Source organism: Sylvia atricapilla, chromosome 17, assembly GCF_009819655.1.
Source record: "Sylvia atricapilla isolate bSylAtr1 chromosome 17, bSylAtr1.pri, whole genome shotgun sequence".
NCBI classification, from domain to species: domain Eukaryota; kingdom Metazoa; phylum Chordata; class Aves; order Passeriformes; family Sylviidae; genus Sylvia; species Sylvia atricapilla.
The window spans coordinates 6,029,336-6,044,902 of record NC_089156.1 but is presented as its reverse complement, the minus strand read 5'-3'; the positions used below and the strand labels follow the sequence as shown (position 1 = coordinate 6,044,902).

Below are 15,567 nucleotides of genomic sequence, written 5' to 3'. Positions count from 1 at the left end.
CATGAAATTTTTTGTACAGTGACAATTGAGTATAATGAGTACTACACTAGCAGTCAAATGCAAGTGATAGGGAGGACACTGTCTTAAAATCTTGCCCTTTTGAGCACCCAGAAATGAAAACTTCTTTTGAAGGGAAACTTCCCTTTGAAGGGAGTTATCCAGGGCTGCTTTACTTGCAGAGCCAGTAGTGCAGAATGGCTACTGGAGGGCAGGAGGGAACAGAACTTGTGACTAGAAGTTCCCAAGCATTGCATATTCCTTGTGAGGTCTTATCTAGTCTTAAGTAGTTGGTGAGCAAAGCCAGTTGCAGCATTCCACAAGTCTTTTTACAGTGCCATGCTGTAACGCTGAGTACAGGTTAGCAGAATCCCAAAATCAAGCAGAGAAAAAAGCCCTTCTGCTCTCTTACATCCTTGGCTCTAATGATGCTGGTGTTGAGCCTGGGCCTTTCTCAAGAGGAACAATGTGGAGGAGCAAATCTGGAGAAAGACTCTAGACTTAAATGTATTCTGATAACGAGACTCAGAGGAAAATAAGCTTAATGCAGCACCAGATGCAACCCTTTTCTGCTTCAAAGTAGAGCAGCAGCTTCCAGAAAGCAAACAACTCTTATTCAGGACCTGGTTTTCCCCCAGACGTCTTTAATAGCCTGGAGCAAGTGACAGTGCACACAATCCATGCTAGTGGCTGCAAAGACAATGACAATACAAGCTGCACAGTAATAATTATTTCCACTACTAACTACACAGAGGATATATTGCTTTTGGTACAATGCCATTTATTGTCACAAGAAGAAAACCAGTGATTAAGTTGAGCACATGAATTATGCAGACCTTTGCCATGCTGGAACAACAGCATATTTTACTTACAGAAATGTCACCAAGTCAGCTGTAAAAACAGCTTAACACAGTTCTTCCAAAATACCAAGCATATCCTCAAATCCAAGTTTATATTAAGTTTAGCTACAATAGAATGATTAAGAAATGGTTTTGTTTTCAATCCCCACTTTTGTCTGGAGTGCTGTGCTTACACTGCATGAAGGGAAACAGAATCAAAACACAGAGCTACAGTGACAGCCACAACACCCACTGAAATATTTCTGAGTGGGCAAGTTTGTGTCCCCTCCACACCTGTGGAAAGCCTGCAAAGGTATGTACGTGTACAAAAACTAACAAAAAGGATTTTTTAAAACACAGAATGATTAAAAAGTCTAAAGTTCGAAGTCTTAAGTCTGTGGTGCCTCAACTGTAAGTTAGAATATCTGTGAGTTTTAACACTTCCAGGAACAAAGAAAGGATTTTTAGTTCAAATTTCCTTTTCAGTACTGGCTGTCAAAATTAAAGGTGACCTAGGAGAAAGGCTTGACTAAAAAAAACCCTTCCAGCTTTCTTGTGGTATCATCAGTTCAGTGAGTCTCAAGCTAAAATTCTGAATATTCAGCATTTTTGCATTTGCAGCTTTAAGGCAGAAAAAGATGTTCACAGCAAGCCATTTAGTCTTGGGCGTTACAAAAAAATCACAAACAACAAACCAACAAAAACAAACAACATCCCTAAAAGGTGCATTTCAAGTCTTTTAGTAATAGCAATTTTTAAAAAAACCTATGGCATTCTCTTACAGCTTTGGGTTTGTTGGGGGTTTTTTGCTAAAAAAGCCTGGATCTATGGAGACATAGATCACACATCACAGATAAACATCTTCCATTATTTGTAAGTTGTGTGTTCAAGGCTGGAATTAAACTGGCAAAGGTGGAGTAAGAGATCCCTGCACTGCCAACGCCGTGGCTGGTGCCATCCCAGGGCTGGAGCTGCTCTGCACCATCTCAGTCTCCCCAGAGCCAGCCCTGAACAGGGCTCCAGGGCCAGCTGCTGTACCCAGCTCTGTGGAGCACAACTGTAACCTTGGCTCAGCTGTACAGAGGCAAAAAATGAAAGCAGCAAATAAAAGCAGAGCTGTGAGACTGCAGGAACCTACAAGCGTGCAAGGTAAGGAAAAGTAAGAACAAAGGAGTGAAGTCATCACGCCAGAGCAGACAAGGGACTTTGGAGAAAGATCCCAACACGGAAAGTGTAAACCCCTGAGGAAGAGCAGTCGCTGGAAGAGGAACTCAGTGAGATCAAAGGTCAGCCCAGTGCAAGCAGCAAGGCAAGGGGACAGGGAGGAGCAGTGCTGAGGCAGCAGCCAACAGCTGAGTGCACACAAACTCACAGACTGGGAAGAGAAATGCAAGTATTTTTATTACTGTCTTTTTAGGTGAGAAAACACTACAAACTCAAGACCCTTCCAAGGTATTTCCTGCTCATTTCAGGGAAATCAGGAATGGAAGACTTCAAGTCTCCTCTCTTCAGCCTTCACATACAAACATAAGCTACCTCTGTACGAAGCTAGAAGGATCACACATTTCTCTACCACACTAATTCATCAGCTGGAAAGAGAAGGAACTTCAGGAAAAATGGGCTCTGTGTGTGTGCATGTTGAGAAGAAAACAAGAGGCAGCTTTAGGGAAGTTGCAGGAAGTTTTCAGTATTCACAAGGTACATCAGTTTAACAGGATCAATAATCTGCTGTTTATCATCAGAAAGCTCACAAATCCTATAGAATAAAGATTTTTTTTGTAACAACTGGAACTTGTTTGGACTCAGTTTAAACACAGAGAAAAGTAAATTGCCAATAGCAAGATAGACTGAAAAAAAGGCAGAGTTTTAGAAAACACACGGAGGAAAGTCATACATGTAATTTATAAATGACAGGGAACAGACAGAGGGTTACAGAACAGTCCTCACATCCAACTCCCAAGACCAGGCTTCACACAGGCAGCTCATGAGCGGGGCCGCATTTCTGTTGGGGATGTGAACACCTCTGACACCAGGGTGGTGCTCAGCAGACACACTGAAGTTGCCTTTAGAAGCAGAGTTGAGGCTCTAGGACTCTTTCTGAAGCTACCTGGACTCGTGTGGTGAGAAGACACATCAGAGCAACATAACCACCAACAGACACGGCATACGTTGATGCGGTGGTGTTTGAGTCTTCTACATGCCTCAAATGTTTCACATTTTTTAACCTTGTCAGTGTTACATACATACAATTTAGTAAAAAGTATAACTGAAGATGAAATGTGCACAACACAGAATTGTCTTTGGTCTGCAAAGTCCTGGGTCAGAGTTCTACAGTTTGATTCCATCAGACCTACATTAATCTCTTCCAATAAACACGGCTTGTACTCAAAAGCAGCTCCTTGCCAGCCTTCCTGAGTACTTGAGTGCAGCATCTGCCCAGCACCCAGGGGTGCTCCCTGGAACCACCACCCCGACCCACATGCCCAACAGCTCAGGAGTGCCCACTACACCTGAAGCTTACAGATGGAGGGTTTACAGCCACTTCTGGTGAAACACAGGAAATCTGTGTGGTATTTCAAACTAATCCCACTGAAAAAAAGATCACAACAATGTTAAGTCAATCAGTTGCTTGTGAAAACCTTCCTGGAGCCAAGTGGCTGTGCAGTTGTACCTTGAGGTCCCTCCCTGAAGTGCATGCTACGAACACACCTTCTGCCAGGGGAGCAGCCACAGCCAACAAAAATGTAAGAACACACAGAAACATGGTGAAAATGAAATTCTGTATTATTCTTGGGGGAAAGAAATCTGTACTCTGCAGCGAAAGCCAAGGAGAGGAATGAGAGATTAATTTTTACAAGCCAATTCTCAGAGCTGTTACAGACTGATCAGTTATGGTTAAGCTTTCTTTAGTTCCAGGTCACATTTTTTGCCTTTTCATATTAATTAGAGAGGTTTTTAGCTGCCATTATCCAGCTACACCTTTTAAGAGTTTAGTTCTCTGAAAAAGAATTAAAAGTCCATGACAGTGATATGAACTTAGTTGCACTGCTCCCAGAAATCCCACATTTCAAATTCCTGGTTGGAGGAGAACTCTTGTACTGAAATGAAAACATTTGAATTTTAGGGATTATGCAAGTAATAACTTTCAAGATTTCATGGGAACAGTGCAATACAAACATTCATACAAAGTGTCAAAAAAGCCCATCAGATACACTGGAATTGATTAGCATCACTCAGCAGGTCAAGATTTCATGATTTTCTTACACCAAAGATAAAACATTTCTGCCTGTCTATAAAGAAAGTTCATCAGTATCTTTTTTTTTTTTTTTTTTTGGATGGCTTTCCTAATTTAATTCCAAGCTGGTTCAGTTCCACAGGGGGACACACACCTGGAGCAGTTAGAGCTCCTGCCTGCAGGCTGCTCCCCCTGCACTTCCCAGGAGGGGCAGTTTTGGATCAGCCAATGGACCAGCTCAGGGCAAAGCAAAGTCCCAGTCGTTCTAGATATGCACGGAACTATGCTGGTTTGGTAATACAGGGACACAATTTAATGATTTTCTTTGCATTTGTTTTTACAAGATTCAGATGCCAAAAAACAAAACAGAACATTAAGTTACCTGATTTAAAAAAGAAAATCACAAACGTTTACAACATCAAAAGAATAAGACGAAATATAAACCTTTGCTACTTACAATTGATCTATACAGATTAACCAAATCACAAATCTGTCACAATATAAATGTTTAATTGTTACAATGAATAAGAACATACAGAAAATGATTTATTTATTTTTTTATAAAATCTTCCTTTGCTTTTTTATTTTAAACTTACCATTAACTAAATTAGCTATGCAGGACTTGTGGGGTACATGACTAAGAAGGCACCAACAGTACAAAGCAAAGACAAAGCAGTTTGAGTATTTTAAGAGTGCTCTACACTGATACAACACGAGAAAAGGCAACAATAGTAAGTAAACCAGCTGCAACCTTTAGAAATTTGTTCTAGATTTACACATGTAGTCCAACTTCTACATTTCCGCCGATGTGTCACTTGGTTTGATCACAGCACATGCTACAAAAACCACTGTAAGCTTCACTTTACTAATGTGCACTTTTCACTAATTTAGTGTCTTGATTTCAATTGTTAACTAAACCATTTTGAACCACAAATGTATTTAAAACTTAGTAAAAGGATTGTTTGGACTTTTTTGTTTAAACCACTGCATTTACAAAAATATTTCCCCTAAAATCTGGGATTGCTTGAAGACATTGCTGTACAAATATAAAAGTACTATGCAAGGGACCAAATTCATAAGTGTATGGTGTGTATGTATAGACCTATATTTATACCATATCACTGTGCTGTAACAACACAATAAATTTATCAATAACCAAGGACTATATAAACTACACTAACATAAGCAAATATATATTAATAAAGTTTAAATCTATAGTACAGTTGCTCAGCAAACAACTTCGACATGGTATAAATATATCGTAGCATATTACAGTGGGCAGCAACAACAGGATTTTCTTTCTCTCATTCTGCAAGGAAAGCCCTGCTCAGCTCCTCAGGTTTTGTTTGGCCACTGCAGAGTTCTGTCCCCACTGCCAGTCCCGGCGGCTCCCGGCGCAGGCGGCCCAGCTCTGGTGTCTCGGCGTGAGGAAGAGTCTGGCCACAGGCAGGACAGCAGAGTCAGACGCTTGTTTGCCAAAGCATCCATGAGAATTTTGTGTTTGCATATTTTTCTTCAGCTGTAAGGTTGGAATGTTTTTGACAGTGAACTGTTTACATTCCTTATTCCCAAAGCATCTTTACCATGAAATATGCATGCTACTTCGATTAAGAGTTGCTGTTCTCCGCTCTAAAATATAAAAACTGCATAAAGAAAAGAACCCAATGTAAAATGATGAAATAACTGACCTAACACAGTGTTGTTAGAGGCACCTTCTTTAAACTATTTTCAATATCTGACAAAAAAAAATCGTTCTTCAGCATTTGATGCATCAACAAATTCAACCCAACAACGTTTACTGAATTCAGTAAAAGATTGATGAGTGTGGTTACTGATCCTGATGGATGCCAATTGGATTCAGCAAAAGTAGTTAAGGAAGAAAGCCCAAAAGCACCAGACATTAGGTAAAGCAAACCTTCGGCTTCTCACTCAGAAAGACAGGATGCAAGGGTAAGTCTACACCTCCTCAAACATCCCAAATTCAAGAAAGTATTTAAAAAAAAAAAAAAAAAAAAAAAAAAAAAAAAAAAAAAAAAAAAAGAGAAAGAGAAGGGTGAAGTAAGCTGCCAAAGTTCTTCCTTAATAAATTAAAACTGAGGTGTTACAAACTAATTTCAGTAACAGTCATCTTTCCAACCGTGCCAAAAATGATTCCTGTTGTAATGATGATCATGCAAGTAGCAGAGATTCCAGAAATATTTCAATTTTCAAAACTGAGTGAGAAAAGCATTTTGGTAAAGATGTGTAGAAAGGTCAAGAGAAATTTCTACACTGGTATCAACAGTCAAGTGCGTATTTCTTCTACAGAAATGTTTTTAGCATAGGTTCCATACCACGATTCCATGATCACTTGTGCAGTGTCCTGACAAAGCTCCAAATTTATTCCCCACTACAGAGATTTATGTACCACAGGAACTTCCTAATAAAAAATGCCCTTTATTGATGAACCCTTGCTTATTAAAAATTACTTTTGGCAGACTAACACTTAAACTATAGGAAAAAAGAAAATTTTGAAATGGAATCTTGTAAGCACCCTTATCTACTGGAGTCTAAGTTAATGGCTTTCTAGATTTCTCTGAAGAGCAGATTAAATGGTATGAGGAAGCCTGGAGTTATTAACCAGCCAGCATCCTTATGTACTACAGTAGCAATTGAACCTGATTTCCATTCAAAGACATTACCCAAGAGGAAACCAAAAACTAATTCTTAATGTTAATGTGAAGATATAAGATTTAAATTTATTTCCAGGAATTACAAGTGCATTTTGTTCATATTAGCAAGCAGTCTTTATACAATCCATTCTTCACTGCTGCCAAAATAAAATGAGAAAAAGACAGCAGAGATATGAAAAGCTAAAAATAGAACGATTTTTCCTAAGTTATTTGTTGAATAGCATTTCAGTTGAACACAACTCAGAGGTAACAATAGATTATTTTTTTTCTCGATCATAGGCATGTGGCACTTAGACAATCATCTTTGCACAGAAAGCTTTAACAGTCATGCGAGGGCACAGTAATTATTTTAAACAAGGCAAATTTCTCACCACAGAGAGCAGTGGGGAAAGAAAAGGAGGCACTGCACTGGAACATAACACCTAGTAAACTCCACATTATACAATTTCAGTAACAAATACTTGAAAAGATCATTAAAAGGTATACAATTTTAAACGTTATTTAGTGCTAGCTTTGTTTGGTTGTCCTAACTCAGCATTATCAGAAAAGTTTGATAGTACTTGACAACAGAACAGTACTTCATGTCACGAGCTCATGGAGGCTTGATTACAAATCACCATAGTGTAGGTTGCAAGAAATGAACTTGAGATGCTGACATGCTGTAGGAGCAAAAGTAAAATCAAACTTTCTCATTTGAAGATGCAGTGTTCCTCTCTGCAAGAATCTGAATGTCAGTGATTAGATTCAAATATCAAAACTATCAATCCTCATTTGAAGCATTTCATTGGTTTGCAGGATGTAGACTGAGTTAATTAACATGGTATTTTGGTTTCTTGCTTGCCACCAGATACGGCTGCCTCGCCCAGGGAAAGCACTGGCCATGGGGTGGTGGTGCCATCGTGGTGTGTGTTAACCCTTCAGCACTCAGGGAGCAAAGAGCAGCTGCAGCTGCCACCTTGCCTTTGCACAGGCCATATAAACACTACTGTGTGGTAGGAACTTTGGGAGTACTATGCCTCCAACGTGGGTAAACTTTAAATGATCTCTCTTAGAAAAAGCAGGGAGAAAAAGGTACAAATTTTGTCAATACATGGAAAACTGTTTCTTAGGTGAATTCGGTTAAGTTGGGTTCCTATGTGGCTCTTACACTGGATAGAATACCTGTATGTACAGCACAGGACACCCAAACAAGTGCATAAGCAAGATTAACATGAACACAACTTATGCTGCAATCCATAGCATAATGGTACACTCTGCTGGATGCTAACCAACCATTTCTATTTAAAAAGGACGTGCAAAAAAAATCTGGGATGTCACTGACTTAAAGTGCCCTGAATAGTAGCTTTTCTAAAAAAACAAACAAAAAAAAATGCCAGCGACTTCAGTAAAGTCAGAAAAACATAGTTCATGGTGTAAACGTCTTACAGGTTAATGAATTATCTTCTTGGATATTGATCCAGGAGTGAAAGGAACCACTGCATCTTTCAAACCAGAAAGCAAGCAGTTAAAACACGGGCAGCAGTAGGTGCACGTACAGTACAGTACTGCAATAGGTCAACAATGGGCATTACGCATAGGAGTGTCAATTACAATTCTTCAGGCTTAAAAGATTCATTGAAAGCATGAAAAGCCAAAACTACCAGGAACCGCCCTCCTGAATGGCTCAAAGGAGTTAGTGGATAAGCTGAGAGAGGCCACAAGACATGACCAACAATAAAGAACTGGGAAGAGGAACAGCAACGTTTGAGCATGCCCAGTCCTTTAAGTCCTTGTCCTACAAAAGAGAGCAGAGACATATTTCAGTGAAGGAACTTTAATAACACCTTTTAAAACAAGCCCTTTCCTAATTCTGTGCTCTGTGCACACTGTGTTTACCTTAACCCAGAGCCAGCACCATCTATAGATGTTTAAAAGAATTCAGAGACAGTGGATATCAGGGCATTCCATTTTAGTCTCTTGGTTCTTCAAAAGATTAGGAAGATTAAACATAACTAATCAATGAAGTACACTGTTTGTCTGAACCAAAAATCTGTTATTTTCATATTGTTTCTCAATTCCAAACCCCACAGCCCCGGGGCCACTTTGAATCTGGAGAAAGAGCCCAGTGAGAAGAGCTGGCTGATAAAGCAGGGGAGCAGGAATGCACAGCAGGACGCTGTTACTGTGCATTTGAAGCCAGCTCCTGGGGACTGGCCCTCACTAGGATGTCAAGCAGCTGTGTTTAAACTGTTGTGCTGTGGCATAGCTGCCAATCCCAACCACAAACGACTGGGATAAGTTACCAGCATATCCTTATCAAGCTAAGGACAACATTTCAATTTCAGTACTGTGCCCCCCAAATTAACTCAGCATAGCAGCATTTGAAGGTAACATTTTTATCAAACCAGAAATTTCTGCTAGCAACACATCACTGATATCTTCATCCCTAATCCTTTTATCCCTTAATCCCCAATACAACCTAGGTAAGTATGGTCTGGGCAAAGAGGCAAGCAAGAGATCATGAACTGTGATTTACCACAGCAGTCACCACTCGCTGTCCTTCCTTGAGACTACACCCTATGAGGAACAGGCTTCATCTTGTTCTTCAAAACTGATGTGTACATGCAGGGCTGTGCTCACACAGAAAACACGGGTGGGACATTAACACCAGTCAGTTACTGTGTCCCAGGTCTGCTCTATTCACAATACAACTTACATAACTTCAGATTTCCCTACCTTTTAGTTATTGCAACAGCTCCAATATCATCTAGCAAGCTTAAATAAACCAAATGCAGTATTTGTAAAAACTGAAATTGGTTCATTTGTGAGCTTCTATACATCTAAGTATTCAAGCCAGTGGCAACAGCAGTTACCCTATTAAGGAAAAACTGCATTTTAAAAAGTTTCCTCTACCTTTTTTTTTCTTTTTCTTTCCTATTAGTTCATCATTAAATGAAAACCTAGGGGTATATGCAATGCAGAAACTGAAATCCCATCTTTAGTGCAGAAAAATTACTGCTTACAGCAAAGTCACAAAGCTCCTGCCCACTGCCAGCAGAGCCATGGATTGCTGGCAGCACGCAGGTGCCCTGGCTGAAAACTTCACCTTCCTGCTGGACTGCTCACACACAGCAGTGATTGCAGGAAGCTGCTCCGAGGGAGGAGAGCACAAACCAGGCATCCCAGGGCAGCTGGCTGCCTTTGGCTTGTTTTTCCTTTCCACTCATAAACCTTCGATCTTTCCCCTGTTAGTATCACAGAAGTGTCACAGATACTCAAATCAAGGCAGTGTCTGACCAATTTGGTATGAAACTCCCCAGACTTACAAGCCTTGTGGTACAGGAAGACCAGTTAAATTAATTGATTAAAAAAAAAAAAAGTCAGAAACAGTAAGTATCACTACATTTCATTTTCAATTAAAATTTCAGACCTTCAAAATGCTAGGAAGATTAGTCATAATTAATTTATGAATATTTAAATACCTTTCTTATTTGCTCAACACTATTTGGGAGCTACTTAAAACTAAAGATAATTCATATTAAAGTTTCTTGTGTGGGTTTTTTTCCTTTAAAATAATTTAAGAGATTTCTCCTCTGTACATTACATTTAGGAGAAGGTTTCCTTAAAAGCATTTGATGCCAAATGACAAAATTACGCATCTCTAATACATGAAGAATATTGCCCCTTAAAAAATTATTTTAATAAAATTTGCATTTCAAAGCATTACCATTGCTTTTATTCTAAGCAGCACTATTGAAATGCAATTCTTATTCCCTAAATGTAACCTACAAACAAGGTAAACACCTTGGACAGTTGCCTGGATTCCATGTGGACACTTCAGTGCTGTGGGCAAAAAGAAACTTTCCTCAGAAACGGGACAGGACTGAGATCAGGCCCTTGGACAGGACATTACTGGGCACTGGAAAAGGTAAGTCCCAAATTTCCCCCCTGCCCCAGTGTCCCCTACTGCTGTCACTTTACCTATGCACGATTTAAGATCGGTATCCTGGCTGGAATCTTGCAGTTTCCTCAAAAATCAATTCTTTCAGCTTTTCCTTCGGCAAGTCATCCAACTCCATATCAAACTTGAAGGGTGCTTCAGCTACAGGCTTAACAACACAAAGAAATATGATTACTGTCCTGTCACTGTGCTGCTGAATTTCATGCACTCCTCTTATAGATGTGGAAAAATCTGAAAACGTCCTTCACACAAATAGCTAACACTGAGCAGCCTTCAAGGCAGAGCTGCCCCTATTAGTCCTGTGTGTGCTTATGTATTAGTTTACCAAATTTTACATCAACCACACTAAGTACCTAGTCAAATCCAAACCGTAAGTTGAAATATTTATTTGAGGCTCATAACTCAGTATTCATTTGAAGAAAAAAAATATCTTACACCTTTTTATTTCTTGGAATAAACATATCTGGCCCTTAAGGAAAACTAGCTTATTTCCTTCTCCTCTATTTCTTCACAAAAAGGAGCCAGGAATCTCCTCAGAATTGTACATAAACTACAGTCAGTCCCAATTCAGGGTTTTTAAAGCATAATCTGACAACAATCTCAGTCATTCGTCTCCTTTGCCTCAGACATTATGAAACCAGGCCTCACATGAGCTAAGAATCTCCATTTGCTGGAGAAGGAGGGCACCTTAATATCTATGTATTGTGTGGCATCTCCCAAGTGTTATACTAAAGTGAGAAACACAAATTTTGGTAAATTGATGTAATTTGTTCTTCAGCTCCATTAATGCAGTAGAAGAAATCCTACCCTTAAACTAAAGTAGAAAATAATCAGCTGTATCATTTTATCAATGTTTACATTTTAACAATGTCTTTACCTCATCACTTGGATCATAATACTGCTCCAGATATGGATGGGCTAAAGCTTGCTCCACTTCAATCCGCTTATGAGGATTAAAGGTCAACATTTTATCCAACAAATCAAGTGCTAAGAGGAAAAAAGTGAGCAAGAATTTAATACACACTCCACTACAGCGTTACAAACCCAGCCTTACCCAGACAGTACCCACCACCCAAGGTCTGTGCTAATGGCAGTGCACCCCTGGAGCTGCCCTGCTGTAGCTGGCACCTGGAACTTGGGCACAGAGGCTGTGCTGCCCCTCGCAGCATTCCTGGGCTACAGCTGCCCTGGGGACCACCTGCTCCAGCTCAGGTGTGACCCTGCCAAAGGCCCTTCAGCCTCAGAACGAATGGCAAGGCAAGAAACACAAGGAATCCTACAGTGCAGTCTGGTTTGAACCACAACAGAAATTAAACAGATGAGACTTCTTCATTCTTCAAAGGAAAATTATTTGGATTTTTGTGCCAAAATCCAAACTAAGATGGAGCTTTTCTGAAATAAATAATTATTAATATCTTCTTATTCTGAAAAGAAAACTTGGCTGTTTATGGATGAAAATATCATCCAGAAGTCATTAGGAGTTCTAGATCATCACAGTGAACTATTCTTGCACAACCAGCAGCAGATACTCTCCAGAGAAGATGCAAACACATTGATATTCATGAGATTCAGGCAAAAATCTATTGAAGACAACTCGTGATGAATCCATAAAAAACCTGAAGATCCAGTAAGACAGAGAGTGAGGTCTGGTGAAACTCTGGACAGACATCACAATTCAGTGCTACTGCAGCTGGTCAGCTACTTTGCCTGTAACACATTTCCCTTTTCCAAGAAGACAAAAAAACTTATTACAGGAGCAAGAAGCCCTAGGATATCTGCAATATCCTAAATTCCATCACATTTCTTCTCCTCACCACCATCATTTGTGAACCAGAACTTTAGGAGAGGCGTCTCAGTGCAGAGCAGCAGTTGCAGCTTTGCACCAGGATGAGGAGCCCAGCTGTGAGCTCAGGTCGTGGCACAGCCTGGGGAGGGAGGATCACCATCACCTCAGTGCAGCGAGCCCCTCTGGGCCTGTGCAGAGCCAGCACTGCATGAGACACACCCCTGCACTGGAGGGCAGCTCCAGAGGCCTCAGGCCTGCACTGTAACCACCACCCAGGGCTGTGCTCACCCCCAGGCAGAGCACGAGGGGCCCAGCAATGTCCTGCCCTCGGTGCCAGCTCCTGAGAGTGCCCTGGCACAGCTGCTCTCGGCCACTGCCAAGGTGCTGCACCAAACAGCACATTCCCCCTCAGCTGAGGTACCAGCACTGCTGCCATCTGAGCTGTCAAAGCCCACGGGGAGGATTCTCACACTGATGAGCACTGTTATAAAAGCAGAATAAATCACTGCTGTTTTCCTCAATGACAGGGATAATAAGCTCCATACGCAGAAATCAGCTTTTACATGGTAATTCAGTACCTGATCATATCCACTAGGAGTAAATTATCATATCAGTTAAAAAAGAAGTGACGAACTGTGCTAGAGCAGGTAAAAGAGCACTACTGTACTGGGAACACAACCACCCTTAAACTGTATGAAGCTGAGTATAAAAGGCAAATTAATAGCTATCTAGCAAACAAAGTCATATTTACCCTTTACTAAAGCCTTGTTAAGAAAGGTTAACAATTATTACATTCCTTGCTTTTATAACTTTTGCTCCACATATCCCAACCAAATTTTTAAACCCATTAAATTTTAAGCTGTCATGGTGCCCAAGTGATCCCACCCTGTGTGCCCTAGAGCTGATGCACAGTCTGCACAAACTCTACCCAGCTGCCTCCTGGCTGATGTTAGGAACAAAGTTCAAACCTGTTTGATGCCAGTGTTGAAATCCAGTGCTGATGTTCAGCACTTAAATAATGAACTGCGCTTCCAAGGAAAGTGATAAGAGTTTGGATTTCACATGTATGTTAAAGATCAAACTCCACAACACGTAATCTTAGAGTTACTAAAAGTTGCATTAAAAAGATAAACTAATCTTAAAGAGATAAACTAAGGGAGGGCTTTGTGCTGGCTTATGATTTTATATTAGATTTACAGGGCTTTTTAAGGCACCTACATGTTCTATTTCCAATATAAAGATAAATTCTTAGGTTATAAAAGCTCCCATCCTGCCATTACTTTGACACAATTTAATAGAGTATAAAATACCTTTGGGGTCAGCGTTTGGAAACAGCCTGTTCCATGGTACCTTATTTTTGTGTGGTAGGGAAAGCAAGTAGTTTCTGGCCTTTAAATTTATTATACAATTCAAATCTTCTTGGGAAGGGGATCCAAGTATACCTAAAAAACATGAATACAAACAATAGTGCATTCTATGAAAAGCACATTAATACAGCTGTATCATATCTGCTAAAATGCACTATTAAAACTGCTGGGAAAGATACTTCAGACCACATGTTTTAAGGATACAGAATACCTTAGGAGTTTAAAAAACTTTTACTAAAACTAAAGCTTAAAAACTAAAAGTCTTAAAAACTTTTCTTTTTTAAAAGAAATAAATGATTTTGAGTTTTCTAATGATCTCTAATCTCTTAAAAAGATCCCAGTAAGTGGCGAAGTGGTGCACCTTGTAGAAATTTTTAAAAATTTGACCTGGACCTAATAATATATAAGCTTTAAAATTCTTTTAAAATTTTGTTTTAAAAAAGTATCTGCTGATGTAGTAAATAAATTGGTAGGTATTCTCTAGTTGTCCCCAAAGCAATGATCACCTGTATCATTGCTGCAAAAATAACTAGAGGGCACAGCAGACACACTTCAGATCCACACCTTACACAGTGATCCGTGGAGAAAGACCAGCCCAGCTGGGAGAAATGCTGGAGACAGACAGATGGGTGTGGAAATGCTGCCTTTCCACAAAGCTTACCAAGGATATGGTTAAGTTGGTCAAGGTAGTGTTTTCCTGGGAAGATGGGTCTGTTGGAGAGCATCTCTGCCAGAATGCAGCCCACTGACCAGATGTCAATAGACTTGGTGTAACCCTGCAAGTGAAGCAGAAACACATTTTTGTCACATTTTTGCATAATAGCAGATACATGTTACTTCAGTAAGCTGTGAAAGTGCACACAAACCATCTTTTTCTTTTTTAGATGAGTCATGCTTTCTCATGCTGTTTGGTTTCTCTGTACAAATGAAACAATTAAGAACCATATATCAAAACACTACTTTGAAGAGGTAGCAAGAACTGAAGTTTCCAAGATACAGTTTTCCAAAAGGATTCTTTAAGTTTAGCTAAATCTGTTACCAACTGCAAATCGTTGAGATTCCCTAATTTTATAACAAATTTCAACTAAAACCTTTTGGAAACCAGGCATTCTGAATTGCACAGCCCCTGACAGAGTGCTGAACACGGGTGAAAGCAGCTGTCCCTCCTCTGAGGGGATGTAAGCAGCCCTCCAGGACAAGGCTTTGGCAAGGGGGGAATGGCCAAAGCAGTGCTGCTGGCTGGCTGCTCTGCTCAGCACGGCAGGCAGGAGGCCACACCAGTCCCTGGGATACAATGGGAATGGAACAAACACTGGGATACCCACAGGTATGGAAAACCTGTGCCATCCCCAGGGAAAGGCACAGCACTGACAGAGCCCCACTGTGCCTGGCCTGCTGCCACTGCCCCTCCTGTGTCCCCACTGACCCCACAGCCACTGGCACCAGCTCCTCAGGACGTCATCCCTTCACCATTTGTGTTCAAGGAGCCAGAATTATAAAAGGAATCACACATTAAGCCAGGAATTTTTAAGATGACCACCTCAAATACAAAGTATTTTCTTTGTGAGGGCCTTTGATAATTAGATGTGGATAGCCCAATGCTGTAGCCTCAGAGTTTAAAATACAAGAAGCTGGGGGGGGGAAACCTCTCCATTGGTCAGATGTCTATTTTAATAAAGTGTCTTGGACACGCTAATGCCACAACAAAACAAATCCATCAACTGGAAAAGC

The 15,567-nt window shown here is 40.3% G+C and overlaps 1 protein-coding gene across 1 annotated transcript in view; it reads right to left on the bottom strand.

The window, feature by feature from the left end:
• Window positions 1-761: 761 nt before the first annotated feature.
• Window positions 762-15,567, bottom strand: part of MAPK1 (mitogen-activated protein kinase 1) — a 37,526-nt gene continuing 22,720 nt past the window's right edge. The window contains exons 5-9 of the mRNA XM_066331390.1: window positions 14,498-14,612; window positions 13,780-13,911; window positions 11,561-11,670; window positions 10,704-10,831; window positions 762-8,517 (exon numbers count right to left, since the gene is read on the bottom strand). Of these exons, the coding sequence (XP_066187487.1) occupies window positions 10,715-10,831; window positions 11,561-11,670; window positions 13,780-13,911; window positions 14,498-14,612 (474 nt within the window). The 3' untranslated portion in view covers window positions 762-8,517; window positions 10,704-10,714. The remainder of the gene's footprint in view (window positions 8,518-10,703; window positions 10,832-11,560; window positions 11,671-13,779; window positions 13,912-14,497; window positions 14,613-15,567) is intronic.